At 44.2% G+C, this 16,665-nt stretch overlaps 1 protein-coding gene across 2 annotated transcripts in view; it reads left to right on the top strand.

Moving 5' to 3' along the window:
* Positions 1-983: 983 nt before the first annotated feature.
* LOC144728967 (sister chromatid cohesion protein PDS5 homolog B-like) overlaps positions 984-16,665 on the top strand; it is a 30,877-nt gene continuing 15,195 nt past the window's right edge. Inside the window, exons 1-21 of one of the 2 annotated variants that reach the window (XM_078608762.1) lie at positions 984-1,048; positions 2,441-2,565; positions 3,481-3,702; positions 6,159-6,245; positions 7,030-7,127; positions 7,506-7,629; positions 8,229-8,309; positions 8,998-9,138; positions 9,579-9,694; positions 9,805-9,899; positions 10,596-10,744; positions 10,978-11,114; positions 11,465-11,578; positions 12,535-12,616; positions 12,994-13,042; positions 13,261-13,400; positions 13,875-13,990; positions 14,556-14,664; positions 14,856-15,016; positions 15,413-15,536; positions 16,145-16,306. In XM_078608762.1, the coding sequence (XP_078464888.1) occupies positions 2,452-2,565; positions 3,481-3,702; positions 6,159-6,245; positions 7,030-7,127; positions 7,506-7,629; positions 8,229-8,309; positions 8,998-9,138; positions 9,579-9,694; positions 9,805-9,899; positions 10,596-10,744; positions 10,978-11,114; positions 11,465-11,578; positions 12,535-12,616; positions 12,994-13,042; positions 13,261-13,400; positions 13,875-13,990; positions 14,556-14,664; positions 14,856-15,016; positions 15,413-15,536; positions 16,145-16,306 (2,421 nt within the window). In that variant the 5' untranslated portion in view covers positions 984-1,048; positions 2,441-2,451. Of the gene's footprint in view, positions 1,049-1,160; positions 1,440-2,440; positions 2,566-3,480; positions 3,703-6,158; positions 6,246-7,029; positions 7,128-7,505; positions 7,630-8,228; positions 8,310-8,997; positions 9,139-9,578; positions 9,695-9,804; positions 9,900-10,595; positions 10,745-10,977; positions 11,115-11,464; positions 11,579-12,534; positions 12,617-12,993; positions 13,043-13,260; positions 13,401-13,874; positions 13,991-14,555; positions 14,665-14,855; positions 15,017-15,412; positions 15,537-16,144; positions 16,307-16,665 lie in introns of those variants that run through there. The other variant, XM_078608763.1, reaches the window with a different exon arrangement.

The raw sequence follows: 16,665 nt of genomic DNA, 5'->3' as shown, positions 1-16,665 counted from the left end.
CAATGATGATAAGCCACTTAGTTGAGCTGTCATTTGTGGCCAGGTAGCTTCTGAAAAATAGTATAGCTCAGTGAGTCTTACCTAGTAAAATAACAAGTATAACCCGTAAAAACTAAGTTTTTCACTATAAATCCTTTATATGCGTGGCGGCTAGAGTCCTCTCGTCCTCTGGCTTGAGATGGCTGCCACATGGGTCAGATGATTGCATTGCACCATTAAGCAATTGGTAATTAAATATAATATTTTAGTCCTAAAAAGTGTAACATTTTTGATTTTTTTTTTCACGAACATTAATTGTCACGCACAACGAGTCTGTGGAAAATGTCAGCTCGATTGGATCACGGGAAGTGGGTTAAAAAACGACCGAAAGATTTGCACGGTCGTAAGCAAGCGAACTTATAAAGGATTTAAAAATAGGTTAGTTCCCCCCCCCTCCTCCAAGCATCAAATAAACCTGCTCTATTCGAGGAATGTCTTAGTTAATTCTTATCAAACCCTGCTTATGGTGCTGCTTGTTGCTGGACGTTTTGTAGCCCGTGGCCCCAGCACCAGAGGTCGCAATCGGGTACCCGATACCCGTACCCGTACCCGATATCCGGCTACCCGTACCCGGCCGGGTATGGGTACGGGTACCCGTTTGCGCCCCTGGTGCGGCCGGGTACGGCGGGTACGGGTAGGCCGTGAGTCACTGGTGAGTAACCGTTTGTCACTTATTTCCCAACGTCTTGTCTCTTCTCACAATTCAAGTTCCTAGAATCAACCCACCCGCGCCTGCAACATGGCTTCATCCCAGAGGTCGCAATCGGGTACCCGTACCCGCATCCGGCCGGGTACGGGTAGCCGGGTATCGGGTAGGGTACGGGTACCCGTTTGCGACCCTGGTGCGGCCGGGTACGGGTAAGGAATCAAAACCCGTTTGCGACCTCTGCCAGCACGTGAGTGAGTGCGATGACGTCACGTTAACTTTTGGCGGGAAAGCGACCGTTGGTGGGGGGGAGGAGTCACCTGGAGGTGACGTCACCAGTGTTAAAGCTTCCACTCGCCTCAGGTGCATTGGCTGTTCGTTAATGTGTTTTAATTATTACCACTCATTACATGTATAAACACAAGCGCCGTTTATAGCATTCACAACTTGCTTTGGATTTGTTAAAATCACGCGGTAGGGGTGGGGGGTTATTTTTAGGTAACACGAGTAGCGTCTCATCCGGGAGTGTTTCTGTAGCACTAATTACACTTGTGGCGCACGGCAGCTGCTATTAATGTATTACAGTAACATCGTCGCGTTTATGATTCATTTCACTCACTTCATAAGCGTGTCGAGTACCTAATTGACACTAAAATTCGCAAGTTTTGCAATCCAGAGTGTCGTCGTGTTGATCTCCGGGCGCGGCAGCTGAAACATTGTTCCAAGTTTCTTCTTGAAGCTCCTTTCGCGCACTGTACGTAGACAACCGTGCTAATGGCAGGTGTGGAAGAGTAGACCAATGTACCCCCCCCCTGGACTCGTAAGAGGGAGGGTCTTTCCACCAGCAGTTGCTCTCTTTATCTGTAACGTCACCATCATCATCCACTGCGATGTAATAATGATGATATGATAATAATGATGATGATAATAATGATGATAATAATGATAATGATGATAATGATAATAATCCACCTTCACACGTGCAGACGAGCAGATTTCATCGCTCCATCTCCTCAGTGGATGGCCTCCGTGTCCGCGTTGCATTTCATTCGCGTACAAATCACCCCCCTTAACATTTAACTAAACTCACCCTCAGATATTGTAACTTAAACATATCGTAAACACATACATTTTTATCGGAACCTGGGTTTAAAACTCACAATTAAAATTTATCTCGCATTGATTTTCTAAATGTGTGAACTTAACGCCACAGTCCCCCACATCCACCAACCCGCACTTTAGAGCGTGGTGAAATTCTAGATTTGAAGCTTTCCTGACTGCAAGGATTCATACTCTTAGGTTTTTTCGGTAAAGTCACGTAGGTAAAATAATAGTTAAATAAAATAATAATAAATGAAGATAACTAAATTAAATCACGACGTTTCGGAAGCAACACAAGCCTCCGTCATCAGGTGTAGACTGCTCCAGTAATTTTACACCTGATGACGGAGGCTTGTGTTGCTTCCGAAACGTCGTGATTTAATGTAGGTATTTTTATTATTGTATTTATTTTCTTACGTGACTTTACCGAAATAACCTAACAGCGTGGTGAAGTATGACCGAACACCGCCCACGACTTGGACATACGTGCAAAAGAGCTTCTCAGATCATCGGATTTCTCCAGGATGAATAAAGACTCCGATTCTGACCGTCCACGACCCCCACGCCGGGGTTGAAGCACTCGCAGTGTATGGCAAAAGTATCGCCGTGTTGGTGGTGTCGTGCGCTAACCACTGTGCCACCGCTCCCCCACAGGATCAGCAGCCATGCCTGACCTCAGCTCGGATTTCAGTGATGCCGATGACACCATTGTGTACCCGGAGGGGCTGAAGGAGATATCTGAGCATCTCTCGAGTATAGAACTCAACAAAAGACTCAAGGTATCTGCTGTCAAGATCTTCATCGATGTCCTCATCACATCCCATTCTCGACGACTGCTGCATCTCCCCACATCCCTTGTGTCAGGGACCTCCTCTCTACCAAATCCCTCACCTACCCACATCTCTCACCTCCCAAAATCATTTACTTCTCCACACATATTAACAACCACACATAGCTCATATCCCCGTGTTCTATCTCTGCCATCTCATCTCATCCTACGTCCTCTACTCCCCATGTTATTATTGTTGTTACTGTTGTCAACCTGCTGCTGTTCTGGCTCGTGGATATCATTTTGTGTGCGGTTGTTTTGGTTGTGTTTTTGCGGTTGTGTAGATGTTGGCATGATGACTGATACGGATGGTGTGGTTGTTGATGTGTTGTTGCTATCTAAATGCTAATGATGTTATGGTTCTTATTGTTGTGTAGCTGCTGGCGATGGCTGGTGGTTATGATGTAGCAAGTGGTGGTTGGATGTTGGTGTGGTTGTGAAGCTGGTGGGTATTGTGGTTGTCTAGCTGATGTATGTTGTGGTTGTGGAACTGGTGGATATTGTGGTTGTGTATCTCGTGGATGTTGTGGTTGTCTAGCTGATGGACGTTATGGTTGTGTAGTTGATAAATGTTTTTGTCAATCTGGTGGATGTTGTGTTTGAGAGCTGGAAAAATGTTTCTCCCAACATTTAGAAACATGCTTTTATAGTATTTGTCCGATATAAATTTACACATGATAAGCCACTAAGTTGAACTATCAGTTGTGGCGAGGTCACTTCTGAAAAAGAGTTGTAAAGCTCATTGGGGCTTATTAGGTCAAATAAAAGTAATTTATAGTTTATCTTGAGATATTGTGGTTGTGTAGCTGCCGAGCACGCTTGGCTGGTGGATGTTGTGTAGCTTGTGGATGTTATGTTTGTGTAGCTGCTGGCACGCAGACTGATGGACCTGGAGCAGAACTCGTCGGGAGAGAGGAAGTGGCTGGCACCGCTTGCACGGCTCCTGGCCACAGCGCCATTCCTGCGCCACGCCGAGAGCGCAGTGCGCCGCCTCACGGCCTGCTGCCTCGCCAGCATGCTCCGCATCCTCGCTCCACATCACCCATACTCCTCATACTCGCCATCATCAGCGCACGCTCACATCAAGGTGAGACACGTAACCACCCACATTTCACATCCTCACACTCACACACATCAAGACTTACTGAGACTCACTGACACGCACTGAGACTCATCGCTCACCAACATACTCTACACCACCCATGCTTATCATAGGCATCTTCCTCAGTGTGACATGCTCACATCAATTTGGGGTGCCACATACTCACCGACAATCTCACAGCATTACTACTTGACTTAACTCTCACTGAGACGGACGCACTGTCAAACACCGCTCATCAGCAGACTCCGCACACATACTCGCTCCCCACCAACCATATTTATCTTAAACCCTTATTCATCGCATGCTCATATTAGGGTGAAACTCCCCCTCCACCCATACGCCTCTTCACCCACTCAGACCAGGGTGGGTCAGACTACAGAGATTCACCAATAACTCATTCCTCCTCCTCACACTTACTGCAGGGTGAGGAAATATAACTCACCGACACTCACTTAGACTCGCTGAGAATAAGTGAACACAATACGACTCAATGAAACTCTCTTTACCTCAACAAACTTTCTTCATGTATTTTTGTCCCTCTCTGGGTCTATGTTTCAGTGTGTCTAAATGTATCTTCCTCTGTGTCTGTTAATGGCTCTGGTTGTGTGTCTACCTGTTACTCTCAGTGTTTTTCTCTGTGTCTGTAATTACAAATATCTACATTTAGCAATGCCTTGTATGCAAACTATCAATGCGCTTCGCTTTGTACATTATTGGCACCCCTCAGTTTTGCGCTCTGGTCGCCCTCCCATGAGGCAACCTGTTTGTTACATGGCCATGAGATAGCGCGTTTGCTACTTGTTGCAGAGGTTTACAATTCAAGCTGCTGACGACTCTGGTTGATGCTGTGGATTTCGACTTAATACTTTCGTGACTGCAGGAATTAATATTTTTTTGTTCTTTCGGTAAAGTCACGTAGATATAAAAAGAATAATAAAAATAAAGTTAATAAAAATATAAATAATACAAATAAAATGTAAATTATAAAAAAAACAAAAACCACTAATGTAGACTGTAGCCTGGTTCTTAATCTGAGTGTACTGGCAGTCTATAATGTAGACTGTAGCCTGGTTATTAGGTTTGGTAAGTGTACTGGCAGTCTATAATGTAGACTATAGCAATGGTTATTAAGCTGGGTGAGTGTACTGGCAGTCTATAATGTAGACTGTAGCCTGGTTCTTAACCTCGGTGAGCGTACTGGCAGTCTATAATGTAGACTGTAGCCTGGTTCTTAACCTCGGTCAGCGTACTGGCAGTCTATAATGTAGACTGTAGCCTGGTTTTTAAGCTTGGTGAGCGTATTGGCAGTCTATAATGTAGACTGTAGAAATGGTTATTAAACTGAGTGAGTGTACTGGCACTCTATAATGTAGACTGTAGCCTGGTTTACTATGGGAACCTCATTTGCCAGTAAAAAATATGATAATTGGTTCTTTACCCTTCTATCTGGCAACAAAACTGACACCTTTTTACAAGGAGTCATGTTTGCATAGACCGCAATACCTGCAGTCATAATACAAAAAAAATAACATAACTCTGATAATGTGCACTGTCCTTAAAGTTGATTGATCCACACCCGAGACAGCTTTCCTTAGAGCCTAGTCTCATATGGGTAGCCTGGTTCTTAACCTGAGTGAGCATACTGGCAGTCTATAATGTAGACTTATTCTTTGGTTCTTTCGGTAAAGTCACGTAGATAGAAAAATAATCATACAAATAAAGTGAATAAAAAAAATCTATAAAATAAAACCACGACGTTTTGATCGTAACACAAGCGGTCGTCATCAGGAAAAGGGGGGTTAGCCTCTCAAGGCAAACTGTTTATAAAGGTTTAAAATGGGCGTATCCCAAGTGTCAGCAGCATGGGAGGAGCAGCTAATGTTAATGTAAGTGATGGTAGTAGTGGGTAACGGCAGTGCTGGTGGTGGGTTTCCACCAATTAAAGGGCTGCCAGGTAATCATTGCACCTCGCTTTACACAATCGCACTGTTGACGGTGGAGGTTGCTGCTAGTGGTGATGGTAGTAGTGGGTAATGATGGTACTGGTGGTGGGCTTCCACCAATTAAAGGGCTGCCAGGTCTAAAATGGAAACATTACAGCCAGTTATGACTTGAAATGGTTGATAACGTCCTTCGAGTGATTGCTGAGTTTGTACCCATCTTCTCGGTTGAAATTGTCGTCTATGTCTGTATATATAGATGGCTTCATGAACGAATCTTTGTTGATTGCCAGTGCTGCATAGACCTTGTGCTACACAGAGACAGCTGTTAATGGCAGTTCTCTCGGCAAAAACAAAAACTACAGCTAGGCATTGATGGTTGACACGATATGTAATATATGGTGCTTTGAGATTCTGGAGCATTTAAGGACCAAATGTATCCATATCCTTAATTCCTCTCCCCATCTTCTTTCCTCCCCACCCCTGTCTGTTTACTCCTAGGAAATCTTCATGTTCTTCACAGAGCAGCTACAAGGCCTGGCTGACCCAACTGGATATGAGTACAGACAGTGCTACTACCTGCTGGAGGTGATGATGAGTAGGGAAAAAAAACGAGAGGAGGTGGTCAGGTGACTCAGAGTTCAGAGTGCTGAGCCAACACTGCTGAGATGCTGGGTTCAAATCTGAGATTCAACTGTCTGGGATTAAACTGGGTTCTTAATTGTAGTGAGTTGATACGCTCAGCCCAGTCACCATTATCTTATATAGAGACCCATAGACTCTAATAGAGACCCACAGCCTTGTATAGAGACCCATAGAATCACATAGAGACTCATAAACTTACACAAACTTACTTGCCATTTAAACGGGTTTTCAAGTGTACCAGCCCGTTCAGCAATAAAAAGCAATCAATTTGGATAAATTTCAGCAACGAGAATAAACATACTGGTTTGACCAAGTATGTGCCGCACATTACTCTCATGTGGCAGAGTGGGTAAGAAAGTGCTGCCCTCTACTGTGTGGACCACAGGTCGCTTGAAGGGATTTCAGAGGGGATCTCAGAAGAGTGGTAGAGTGAATGAGTGAAGTTAGCAAGTTAGAAGGTAAACGATTAAGAGGGCAAGGGAGTGGGTGAGTGAGAGGATGAGCAAGTGGGCAGAGTATTAGTAATTGGGTGAATGAGAGAAAAGATGAGTGAATGAGGGCATTAGCAAGTGAATTAACGAAAGGTGAGTGAGAGAATGAGGTGATTGTATGAGTGATTGGTGAGCCCATGAGAGACGAGTGAGGCTAGCGTGTGAGTGAGTGAGCAGGTGAGTAACTAAGCAACTATGGTGAGTGAGCGAGTATCTGTACATGTGTGTGTGTGCAGAGCGTCACCCTCGTAGAGTCATACGTGCTCTGCCTGCAGCTGGAAGACAGCAACGAGGTGTTCACTCATCTCTTCAGGACTCTATTCTCTGTCGTTAGGTGCGGCTTAGACAGACCTGTAGATTCACCTTATTTAAGGGTCGGGGGGACGGCATATAAAACCTTGGTGGGGGGTATTAATACACACTATTTGGCACACTAAACAAATGTTAATGCTAACTATGCAATTTTCTTTTATCTCACTTGCATTCTAATCTAATTCTTACCTCCTGTGTATGAGGAAAGGCTGGTACACCCATTGCTTAATTGTGATATTTTTTGTACAAACATGTCAACTAAAATCATTTAGCAGGGTGGCTAAGTCTTGCTAAAAGCAATGAAAATGCTGCTAATGCTGCTGATGATGTTGATGATGCCATTGGTGCTGCTGCTAGTGCTGCTGATGATTCCGGTGTTGCCGGTGCTGCGGTGTTTCAGGCGGGAGAGCGTGGAGAATGTGCACCGGCACAGTGTGACACTCATGAGCACCATCATAATGGAGGCCAAGGGCGCCAGCACCGCAGTCCTTGACTCTATCCTTTACAACCTAATCAGAAGCGAGGTGTCCCACTCACAGCAGTACTTACAGATCTCCACAAAGACACTCATAGTGTATAGTAACTAAAACAAAGTGCACACCAAAACAATCACTACGAAGTGCGTAACAACATAATCATCATTATCATCAGAATCGTTACGGTCATCAGGATCACCAGTGTTATCAATATTATTATGGTCATGCATATCATCATCAACATCGTCATCATTACAATATTCTAATTTTCATGATCATGATAGTTATCATCATAATCACCATTATTATGATCATCGTAATCATAATCATGGTCATCAGGCTCATCAGCATCACACTCATAATGATGGTCATATTCTTCACAATCATTGTCATAATCATAATTATGCTCATCGTGATTATCATAATTATAATTCACATAAACAACATTATAACCATTAATCATAATCATAAACAATAATTATCCTGATCATTAATCAATGACGATGATCAGGATCACATTTCTCACCTTCATTGTTCCACCCTGAGGCAATGGCAGATATTCCACATTCCTATGGTGAAAAATGAGTTAATCTGCAGCACAGCACATTGTAATACCGCCATGGTGGCGATGGGGCTTTTGTGTTTAGGATTTTGATGAGCGATCCTATAGCCTGGCCAAGGATCTTCTGAAGAAGACAACCGAGGTCATAGAGCCATCCATCACAAACGTATGTCTACATTTACCGACAGACACTCTACTGTCGCTTTGCTACTGTAGTCATCATTATGACAGGAATTTGAATGTCGTTCTTCTGTTGCCTCCTCATCTGGGTTACTGCTGCCATGACAGATGAAACTCCAGACACTTTATCGTAACTACAGACCCTGATCTTAACTCTTGTCTCCTTCACGTCTCTGTTCGACTAGCATGGTCATTGTTACAGACACTATATTGTCATTGTTTTGCTTTCTTGTCTCTGTTGCTGCTACTATTTATAACGTCATCGTGTGGCATGCTAGCCTTCGCTAACAGCACTTGCTTCAACAGTCTGTTTAGGCTATATGGTGTATCTTTGTCACGAACGATACTATAGACATGAGTTCAGTACTAGACACTCTCATCATCGATTTGTCTCCTCCGTGTCTCTCTTACTACTATCACAATCATTACAACAGATGGTAATTCAGTCTGTTATCTTTGTCTGCTATTGCCGTCTCATCATTGCTGTGTTCTTTGCTACTATCACCATCATGCTACTATGTATGTATGTATGTTTAACTTCTTTTGCACCGTATGGAGCCAACTGTGCTGATCAGAGGTGCGGGAGAGGGACAACAAACTTAACACAAAAATAAGTTCCATGTCTATTTCACTCTGTATTTCTACGTTTCTCTATATTTCTCTCTGTCTCTCAGCTCTTCAATCAGGTGGTTATCCTGGGTAGGGAGGAGGTGAGTGACCTCTCCACGCATATGGGGGAGCTTCTCCTGGAACTCTACGCCATCGACGCCTCACTGCTGCTCTCCACCCTGCCTCAGCTCGAGGGGAAGCTTACGGTCGCCGCCCATACTACACCACACCGGCTTTCAGCTGTTACATTTTCTATTGTTCCCTCGCCATTACAATGATTGAGATATATGAAACTCTACTCCGTGAGAATCTATGGTTCTTTATGACGGAGATATGCATATAGACCCATATTTGCATAATAATCCATAGGTCTACGAAGACTAGTACACTTACATAGAGATCCATAGACCTACATGAAGCCAGTTAGACTAACATAGACCCGTAAACTCTCCTATTGAGTTTATCGGTCTCAAGGTCTTCTGATTTAAGCATCCATGTCTACGAGTTCCTTGTCTTAGAGGTTCTTGTCTAAGTGTTCTTATCTCAGGAGACTGCAAATTTCTTGTTTCCAGTCCTGTCTGTATCTTCTTTGCTGGCTGTGTCTCTGTGTCTTGTGTCTTTGTCTCCCATCTGTCCTTTTCCACAGAGTGAAGATGCCTCTGTGCGTCTCGCTACCGTCTCCCTCCTAGCCAAAATGTTTGGCGCTGCTGGATCGGAGCTGGCTTTAAAAAACTCAAGGCTTTGGCGCTGTTTCGTGAGACGGTGAGAGCACCATCATTGTGAGGAAATCGTATTTTGACCCCCATATAATTTTAACCCTGGTGTAAAAGTGTGATCACTGTAGAATTCTGCGTGTGTTTGTGTCTGGACAGCTTCAAGGATGTGAGTGCACCCGTGAGGCTGCGGTGTGTGAAGTTTGCTGCTCGCTGCCTTAAGAACAACCCAGGGCTTGCCAAGGACCTGTGCGGTCAGTTGCTGCTATTTAGATGGAATATTTACGATACGTACTGGGGTAAATGTCTTTGTGTTTACAGTAGTGATGTCACCTGATGTCATGTAACACCATTTTTTGGCGAGAAAAATTAGGAAGAGACATCACTTCTGGTTTCCAGATGGATTCAGAATTATTATTTTTCAGATTGTCTGAAATCTTATATCTAGGCTTTATTTTCAAAACATCCTAATATTGGGAGCATATCCCTAGTGGGTGAATATGTTTGTGTATATATATATGTATACGTGTGTGTATATGTGAGCCCGAGGAGCTCACATATTCATAGGCGCTCGCTATCAGCACTTGCCCCAAGAGTCTGTTAAGGCTATACGAGGGATCTTTGTTTTTGTCTTTGCCCGAGGAACAGTAGTGTCGTGCTCATGACTAATAACAACGGCGAATATTTGAACCAGTAATTTACCTTCCCTAAGTCAACCTATTCTTAAAATAAAAACCTGGTGTGGTGTGTAAACATTAGCACTGGAGGGACAAAGGGTGGCCAGGCGTGGTGTTGGCCACCCACCTCCTCGTGTGCCGTCCCATCCTTCGTAGGTGTTCACTAACAGCATTTGCCCCGCCAGCCTACTAAAAGCTCATATGGGCGATGTTTGTCTTTGTATACATGTGTATGTACTTGTATATATGCGTGTGCAATGTTTATGAGGACAGACGCGCTGGAGGGCCGATCCCGTGACCCTGAGGAGGCGGTGCACTTTCAGCTGGTCTGCTGCGTGTCCTCCGCCTTGAAGCTGGAGCCATCCCTGCTGCACTGGGATGCACTTCCCCGAATACTTCGCTCTGCTACGGCTGACAAACGCGTGTGTTAACCATCGTACCACGACGGCAACCTACCCAGATAGACCTGGCTGAAATGAATCCCTGGTTGAGATGGAAATGCTGCTGTTGAAAGTGTTGGCTATGGTGGTGGTGATTTTGTTGGTGGTGCGTTGATGATGATTTATGATGGTGGCGGTCTTGACAATAATTATGGGTGTGCCGATGGTGGTGTTTTTGTTGGTGATGATAGTGGTGTTGCCACGTGGTTGTGCAGGTGAGTGTTCGTAATGAAGCTATACGTGGCCTCGCCAGCCTGTACTACCACCAGTGCCAGCGCGAGGACACGGACGCGGTCTCCTGGATCCCTTCGGTGCTGCTACATTTCTACTACCGCAACCGTCTAGAGGACAGGTGAACAGCAACAAAGGAATATATTTACCGATCCGTACTGCTCTTCTGATCATGGGGCAACCACAGGCGCTTCAACGGTTAATAGATTAAATTACACTATATCCCATGTCCACCCTCTGCAGTATTTATGCATGGTTTAACTGTCATGTTCTATAGATTTTCACAAATCTAACCGTTTCACATACAGTAATGTGTTTTTATTCTTGCGTACATTCACTTGCTTATGAAGTACTTTGAAATATTTGTTTCCTCGTCTTTAAAGCAGTCTTTACTATATTTGTCGAGAAACCTATTTGAGCATGATGTAACTTTGGCCATGATTAAATATTGATCTTGATATTTATTCCCAGGCTCTTGGTAGAGCGAATGTTCACACAGTATCTGGTTCCATACTGTCTGGAGGCAGAAGAGAGAATGAACCAGCTCCTGCACCTGTACTCCTCTCTCCCACCCAGCGCCTGCAAGTGAGATGGGCCCTAATGTGTGAAACACGATACCTGTTAGGTATTGGTTCCCAATATTCGTCTTAATCCTATACTATTGCAAAGGCTAAAATGCCAATTTTTTTTCAGATAATGAAATCAAGTGGATTTGCAACTACTTATCTGATTTCAAATTGTCAATAACACATCATCTGATGGGACCCGCATTCCTAAGGGAATTCCTCAGGGCTCTGTGTTTGGCCGTATCCTTTCTCTTAATGTCAACAATATAGGCATCTCTATATATGTGTCTGTATATTTCCTGCTGAGGGTGTTTTTTGCATGTCAATCAAGAAACGGTAATTTTGTCCTCCGAGCAAAACATTTCCCAAATTAAATGTCTTCTTCCTGGTATTTCCCCCATTAATGTGAACCTTCTACTCTTCTTTCTCACCTATTTCCTCTCCTGGGCCATCATCTCCATGTCCACTCCACAGTGCTTCATGTCCAGATTAAATAACACCCCAATTTGGTTACTTTACCCGAATTTTATCCTGATTGTGCTATTTGCATTGTGTCATGAGATGAAGAAAGCATTTGGAACTCTCGAAGAGCAGTGTAACCCCTCGTGCTAGAGAACAGCTGACAGAAGCAGATCACTTCAAGTAACCTCTGAGATCACTTCAAGTGACTTCTGAGATCACATCAAGTGACCTCTGATCCACACAGTAGAGGGCAGTACTTTCCCACCCACTCTTCAACGGAAGATAGAATTGTATACTGTATACTACTGGGACATTTTATGCTACGTATAGGCTATTTACATGTTGTACACGAATTTAATTTTGGATGTTAATTACAAATAAAATACTAACTTGTATTATTTGCCAATTTCTGCCAATTACTGAATGTAAGAATTGTAAATGGTATGCTAATTGCACGTGAATTGTACGCTGTATGCTAATTATCCAATTTTAAGGCCCCTCTGTGTGCCCCAGGGCTGTAAATGAGATGTGGAAGAGTCAGAGCTCACTGAGAGCTCAGCTCCGGGCTCTGTTGAAGCTCATTATCAAGTCCAGGGTGAGTGAAGCTTCTTGCTGACTTAAGTTTCAGTTCACAAACCAGGGTTGGACTGTGGGGCAGGGATGACGAGAGATTCAAATGGACTGGAACACAGTACAGCCGGGAACACATTACAGACTGGAGCACAGTACAGAGATGATGGGTTTTCTGACTGGCAACATAATAGACTGCAGGGTACTACAGACTTGAGATAATTAAATATGAATATTTAGTACACAGTACAGACTGGAGTGCAGTACAGATGACAGGTCAACACTATACCTTACTCTTTACCTTACCCTATAGCACCTATATCACAGGACAGTATACACTGGAGGTCAGGTTAACAGTGGCTGTTCACAGCTCAACACTAATGGCTACTGCTGTTGTCTTAGACAAGCACTTTGGACAAGGAGATCTTGGAAGCAGAAACGGCCATTGCAGGTGTGTTTACTCATCTATCATTTTCCCCTCCACATCTTCATCGTGGAATAATCATAACTGATCATGATTATGCATGGAATTATAGATTTAAAACTAATTTTTGTGTTTAGTTTGTTGTCTTTCCCCCGCACCTCCGATAATTATCACGGTTGTCTACGTATGGTGCGAAAGAAGTTCAACATACATCGATTCATTGTTTCACTCATGTACGTGGCTAGTTTGCCTCCCAGACCACGGGACCCCAGAGAAATCTTTGCGAGGATTTACCAAACTGCTGCGCTCTGACACGGAGATGCGGAAGCTGGTGGCAGTCATTGTGGACCCAGAGTGCTGCTGTAAAACAGCAGCACATTGCCTGGTGAGCCATGGTGTTTATATCTGATGTAAATAGGTAACGGTGCAGCCCGACAATTGCTTGCTTACGCAATTACTGGAAAAAGGCCCTACACTAGAGGAAGCACGAGAGAATCCATACTAGTGGATATTTTGCCTAATTCTACATGCTGGCCAAATGTCTAAGAAAAAGTGGGAGTACCCATGCTTCACCTCATCACACATGATCTACTGATCTACTACATTGCTGCTGTATGAACAGAGGGAGAGTGATTTAAGAAGCTCTGAGGCTGGTGATGTGTTCACCTTGTGCTACACGTGGACAGCTGTCACTGGGGAGGGTGTCTCGTTGATTATACTGCCACAGGGCAGTGCAATAGAGTGCATCTTATAATCTGGTAGGTGTGTGACCAGCTTTGTAACTTCAATGGGCACAGATTTTGAGTGCATCTTATTTTCTGGAGCATCTTATGGTGAATACAATATTGGATGTTCACAGAGGGAAGCACAACAGAGGCTGGAGATGGTGAGAGCAGTGACCAAGCCCATGGTTGGTTCTGTGATGAAACTGCTGGGACGTATGGCTCCACTGATCATCGATGCAGAGGCCGTGGAGTGAGAAAAACACGGCTTTCAACACAGTACATGTCAATTCACTGCTGGATGAGGGCCTCGCAACATCATCACCATCTCTCTATCTCGCGATGCAACAATGAGGCGATGACATCGCTCAATTTCCGCAGTGTTCCTGCCTTTGGTGGCCACTCCATCATTACTCGAACCAACCGGCCATCATCGCTTGAGCTATATAAAGTATTAATATACATGTATAGCCTTTTTGTGCAATCCAGTGGTGGATGAGGGCCTCACTATGTCATGATGGTCATAGAAGTTATTTGACCGTACTTCATGGTGCAGGTTGTTCAGGGGGCAGTACAGCAAAATCATTTGTTGTACTGTATTTCTCTTCCCCTACGTCTATGCTCTTTGCCTTTACAACTCACACTGAGCAGCTTGATGAAATTTGGTCCAATAATCTTCCACAACCCGCAAGGTATGGAGATGTCCTAAGTCTGCAGTAGATTGACAAAAGCGTTATACATGCACATGCATGTGTATTACTCTGGTGAGGAGGTTATTGGACTATAACTTTCCCCCCCCCCACCACCTACTGTCACAGGGTGCTGGTGAGGAGTGTGGAGCCTCTGAGCGCTGCGATGGAGGAAGAAGAGGGTCTCTTGCTGGCACCCATCTTGCAGGATGCTAGACCAGCATTTGAGCTACTCAGAGTGAGCGAGATCGGACTGCTATCAATCCAATACCTTAACACATACAATATTTAAACAAGGAAGAAAAGTCTTGCAAATACACGTCAATGCTGTAACACTTTCCAATCTGTTTTTGTCCTTGAAAGTATGGAAAAAACTTCGGAACGTGACACGAGCCTCTCCGTGCATGTGTGTGTGATGCTGTGGGGCAGGTGCTGTCCTTCGTGCACACCGATGCATTCCTCTCTCCCCGTGTGCTGGAGCCTGTGCTGCTGTGTGTGAGAGTGAAGTACGCGGAGATCTGTTCATCCGCTCTGCACATTCTGCGCAACACAGCCCCGGGAATGCTCGCACAACGTGTGGAGACACCAAAGTAAGACGCAGCCTTAATATGGCTTTATGAGCCCTAGACAACAAGCAACCCTAACAATCATAAACATTTATTAGTCTGGCTCTATGAGCCTTGAACTTTAGGATTGTTATGCTGCATCGCTAAATATGTCTTAGTCTGGCTCTCTGAGTCTCAGACATTATCAATGAATGCTAAGAATATACAATGTCAGTTTGGCATGAGTCTTGGAATTAATAACATTCAAAAAGCTAATTTGTACACATCATTCTCATATCGCTCTCTCCACATGAAAAATTTAAGAATATTTTTACACATCCCAATGGCTACACAGCCTTTTGGGATTGAACTTTTATACCAGCATCGGTTCAACACAAGAAAACTCGAGAGCGGTTCCAAATTGACTGTTGTGTGTGGCAGGGAGCTAGTACCCATGCTGCTGTTTGTGTGTCGCCACGGTGCACCCGGCCTAGTCAAGCACGCCCTGCACTGCCTGCATGGTGCCATCCCTGATTGGCAGCGCCACTTTGCTCACGTGTTCCAGGTGACCTGTTTAACTTTTTTTTTCTTTGAAGCAAAAAAAAGACACTTGCATTGGGGATGGCTGCTTAGATATTTTTTCTCCATGCGCTTCAACATTTTGTTCCTCATCTCTAGTCAGATCCACTGTCTTCATTTCTCATTTTACTACATCTTTCCACTTCTCCCTTAGGCTCTCTCTCTCTTTCTACCCTGTTTGTTTTAAACACATGCTCAAACCAAGTCGCATCACCATTACCTTCTGGAGAACATTAAAAACCACTGATGAGGCTATATCCTTTTCATTCTTCTTCCTCCTTTCCATTGGAGATAGGCCAAAAGCCACATGAGTATGTCTGACTGTCTTTTCAAGCACTTTTTCTCTTGTTCCTTTTTTTATCTCTTTCCACAGTGTTATTCCGATTGCACCATTGGTGTAATGTAATTCAATGAATAATCCATTTCGAACTCTCAGAGCAGAGCAACCCCTGTTTTGGAGATCGAACCGTAGAAGCAGATATCACAAGAGCTACCTCTGGAGTGCTTTCAAGTGAAGTAACCTTGGTTAAATGTAATTAATGATTGCACTTGAACTACATCCTGAACAAGCCCCCAAATTGTCTCTCTCTCCAGCATGCAAGCAGTAAGCTGGTAGCTGACACTGCTCCAGAAAAGCTTCTGGGGCCGCTGGCCTGCGTCAGTGTTGTGGTCCTGCTGGCGCCAGAAGAATTCTCCAACTCTGTCACCCCCCTGGTGGATGACTTCATTGTTGCAGAGCTGCTGATGGGAAGCAGGGTGAGGTTCATATCTCATTAACAGCATCAACAATGGAGCTGGGACGATGAGTTAGCTAAGTCGATTAATCGGCTAAAAATGTTAAGCGTGGTGGATTACTTGGGCCTCTTTATAGACAGAAGCCACCCCACATCCTGCTTCCCGAAGGCGTGAAACCCCCTATAAGCCAGACCCAGGGTGACTTTGCTGCTGATAATGTCCATGGCATCACCAAAGCCTCATCCATAACCTCCCATTCAGCAGCACATGTGGGAAAAGAAGTGAGACTTTTATTTTCCCCTAACTATTTTAATATAAACTACTGAGATGAGTAAAACAATTAGTAATAGGTAATCGATTACTGACATAATAAGGTAGCC

Source organism: Lampetra planeri, chromosome 30 (genome assembly GCF_965212315.1).
Source record: "Lampetra planeri chromosome 30, kcLamPlan1.2.h2, whole genome shotgun sequence".
Taxonomy (NCBI): Eukaryota; Metazoa; Chordata; class Hyperoartia; order Petromyzontiformes; family Petromyzontidae; genus Lampetra; species Lampetra planeri.
Note: the sequence above shows the minus strand (reverse complement) of the source record. Positions and strands in the feature narration are given on the sequence as shown.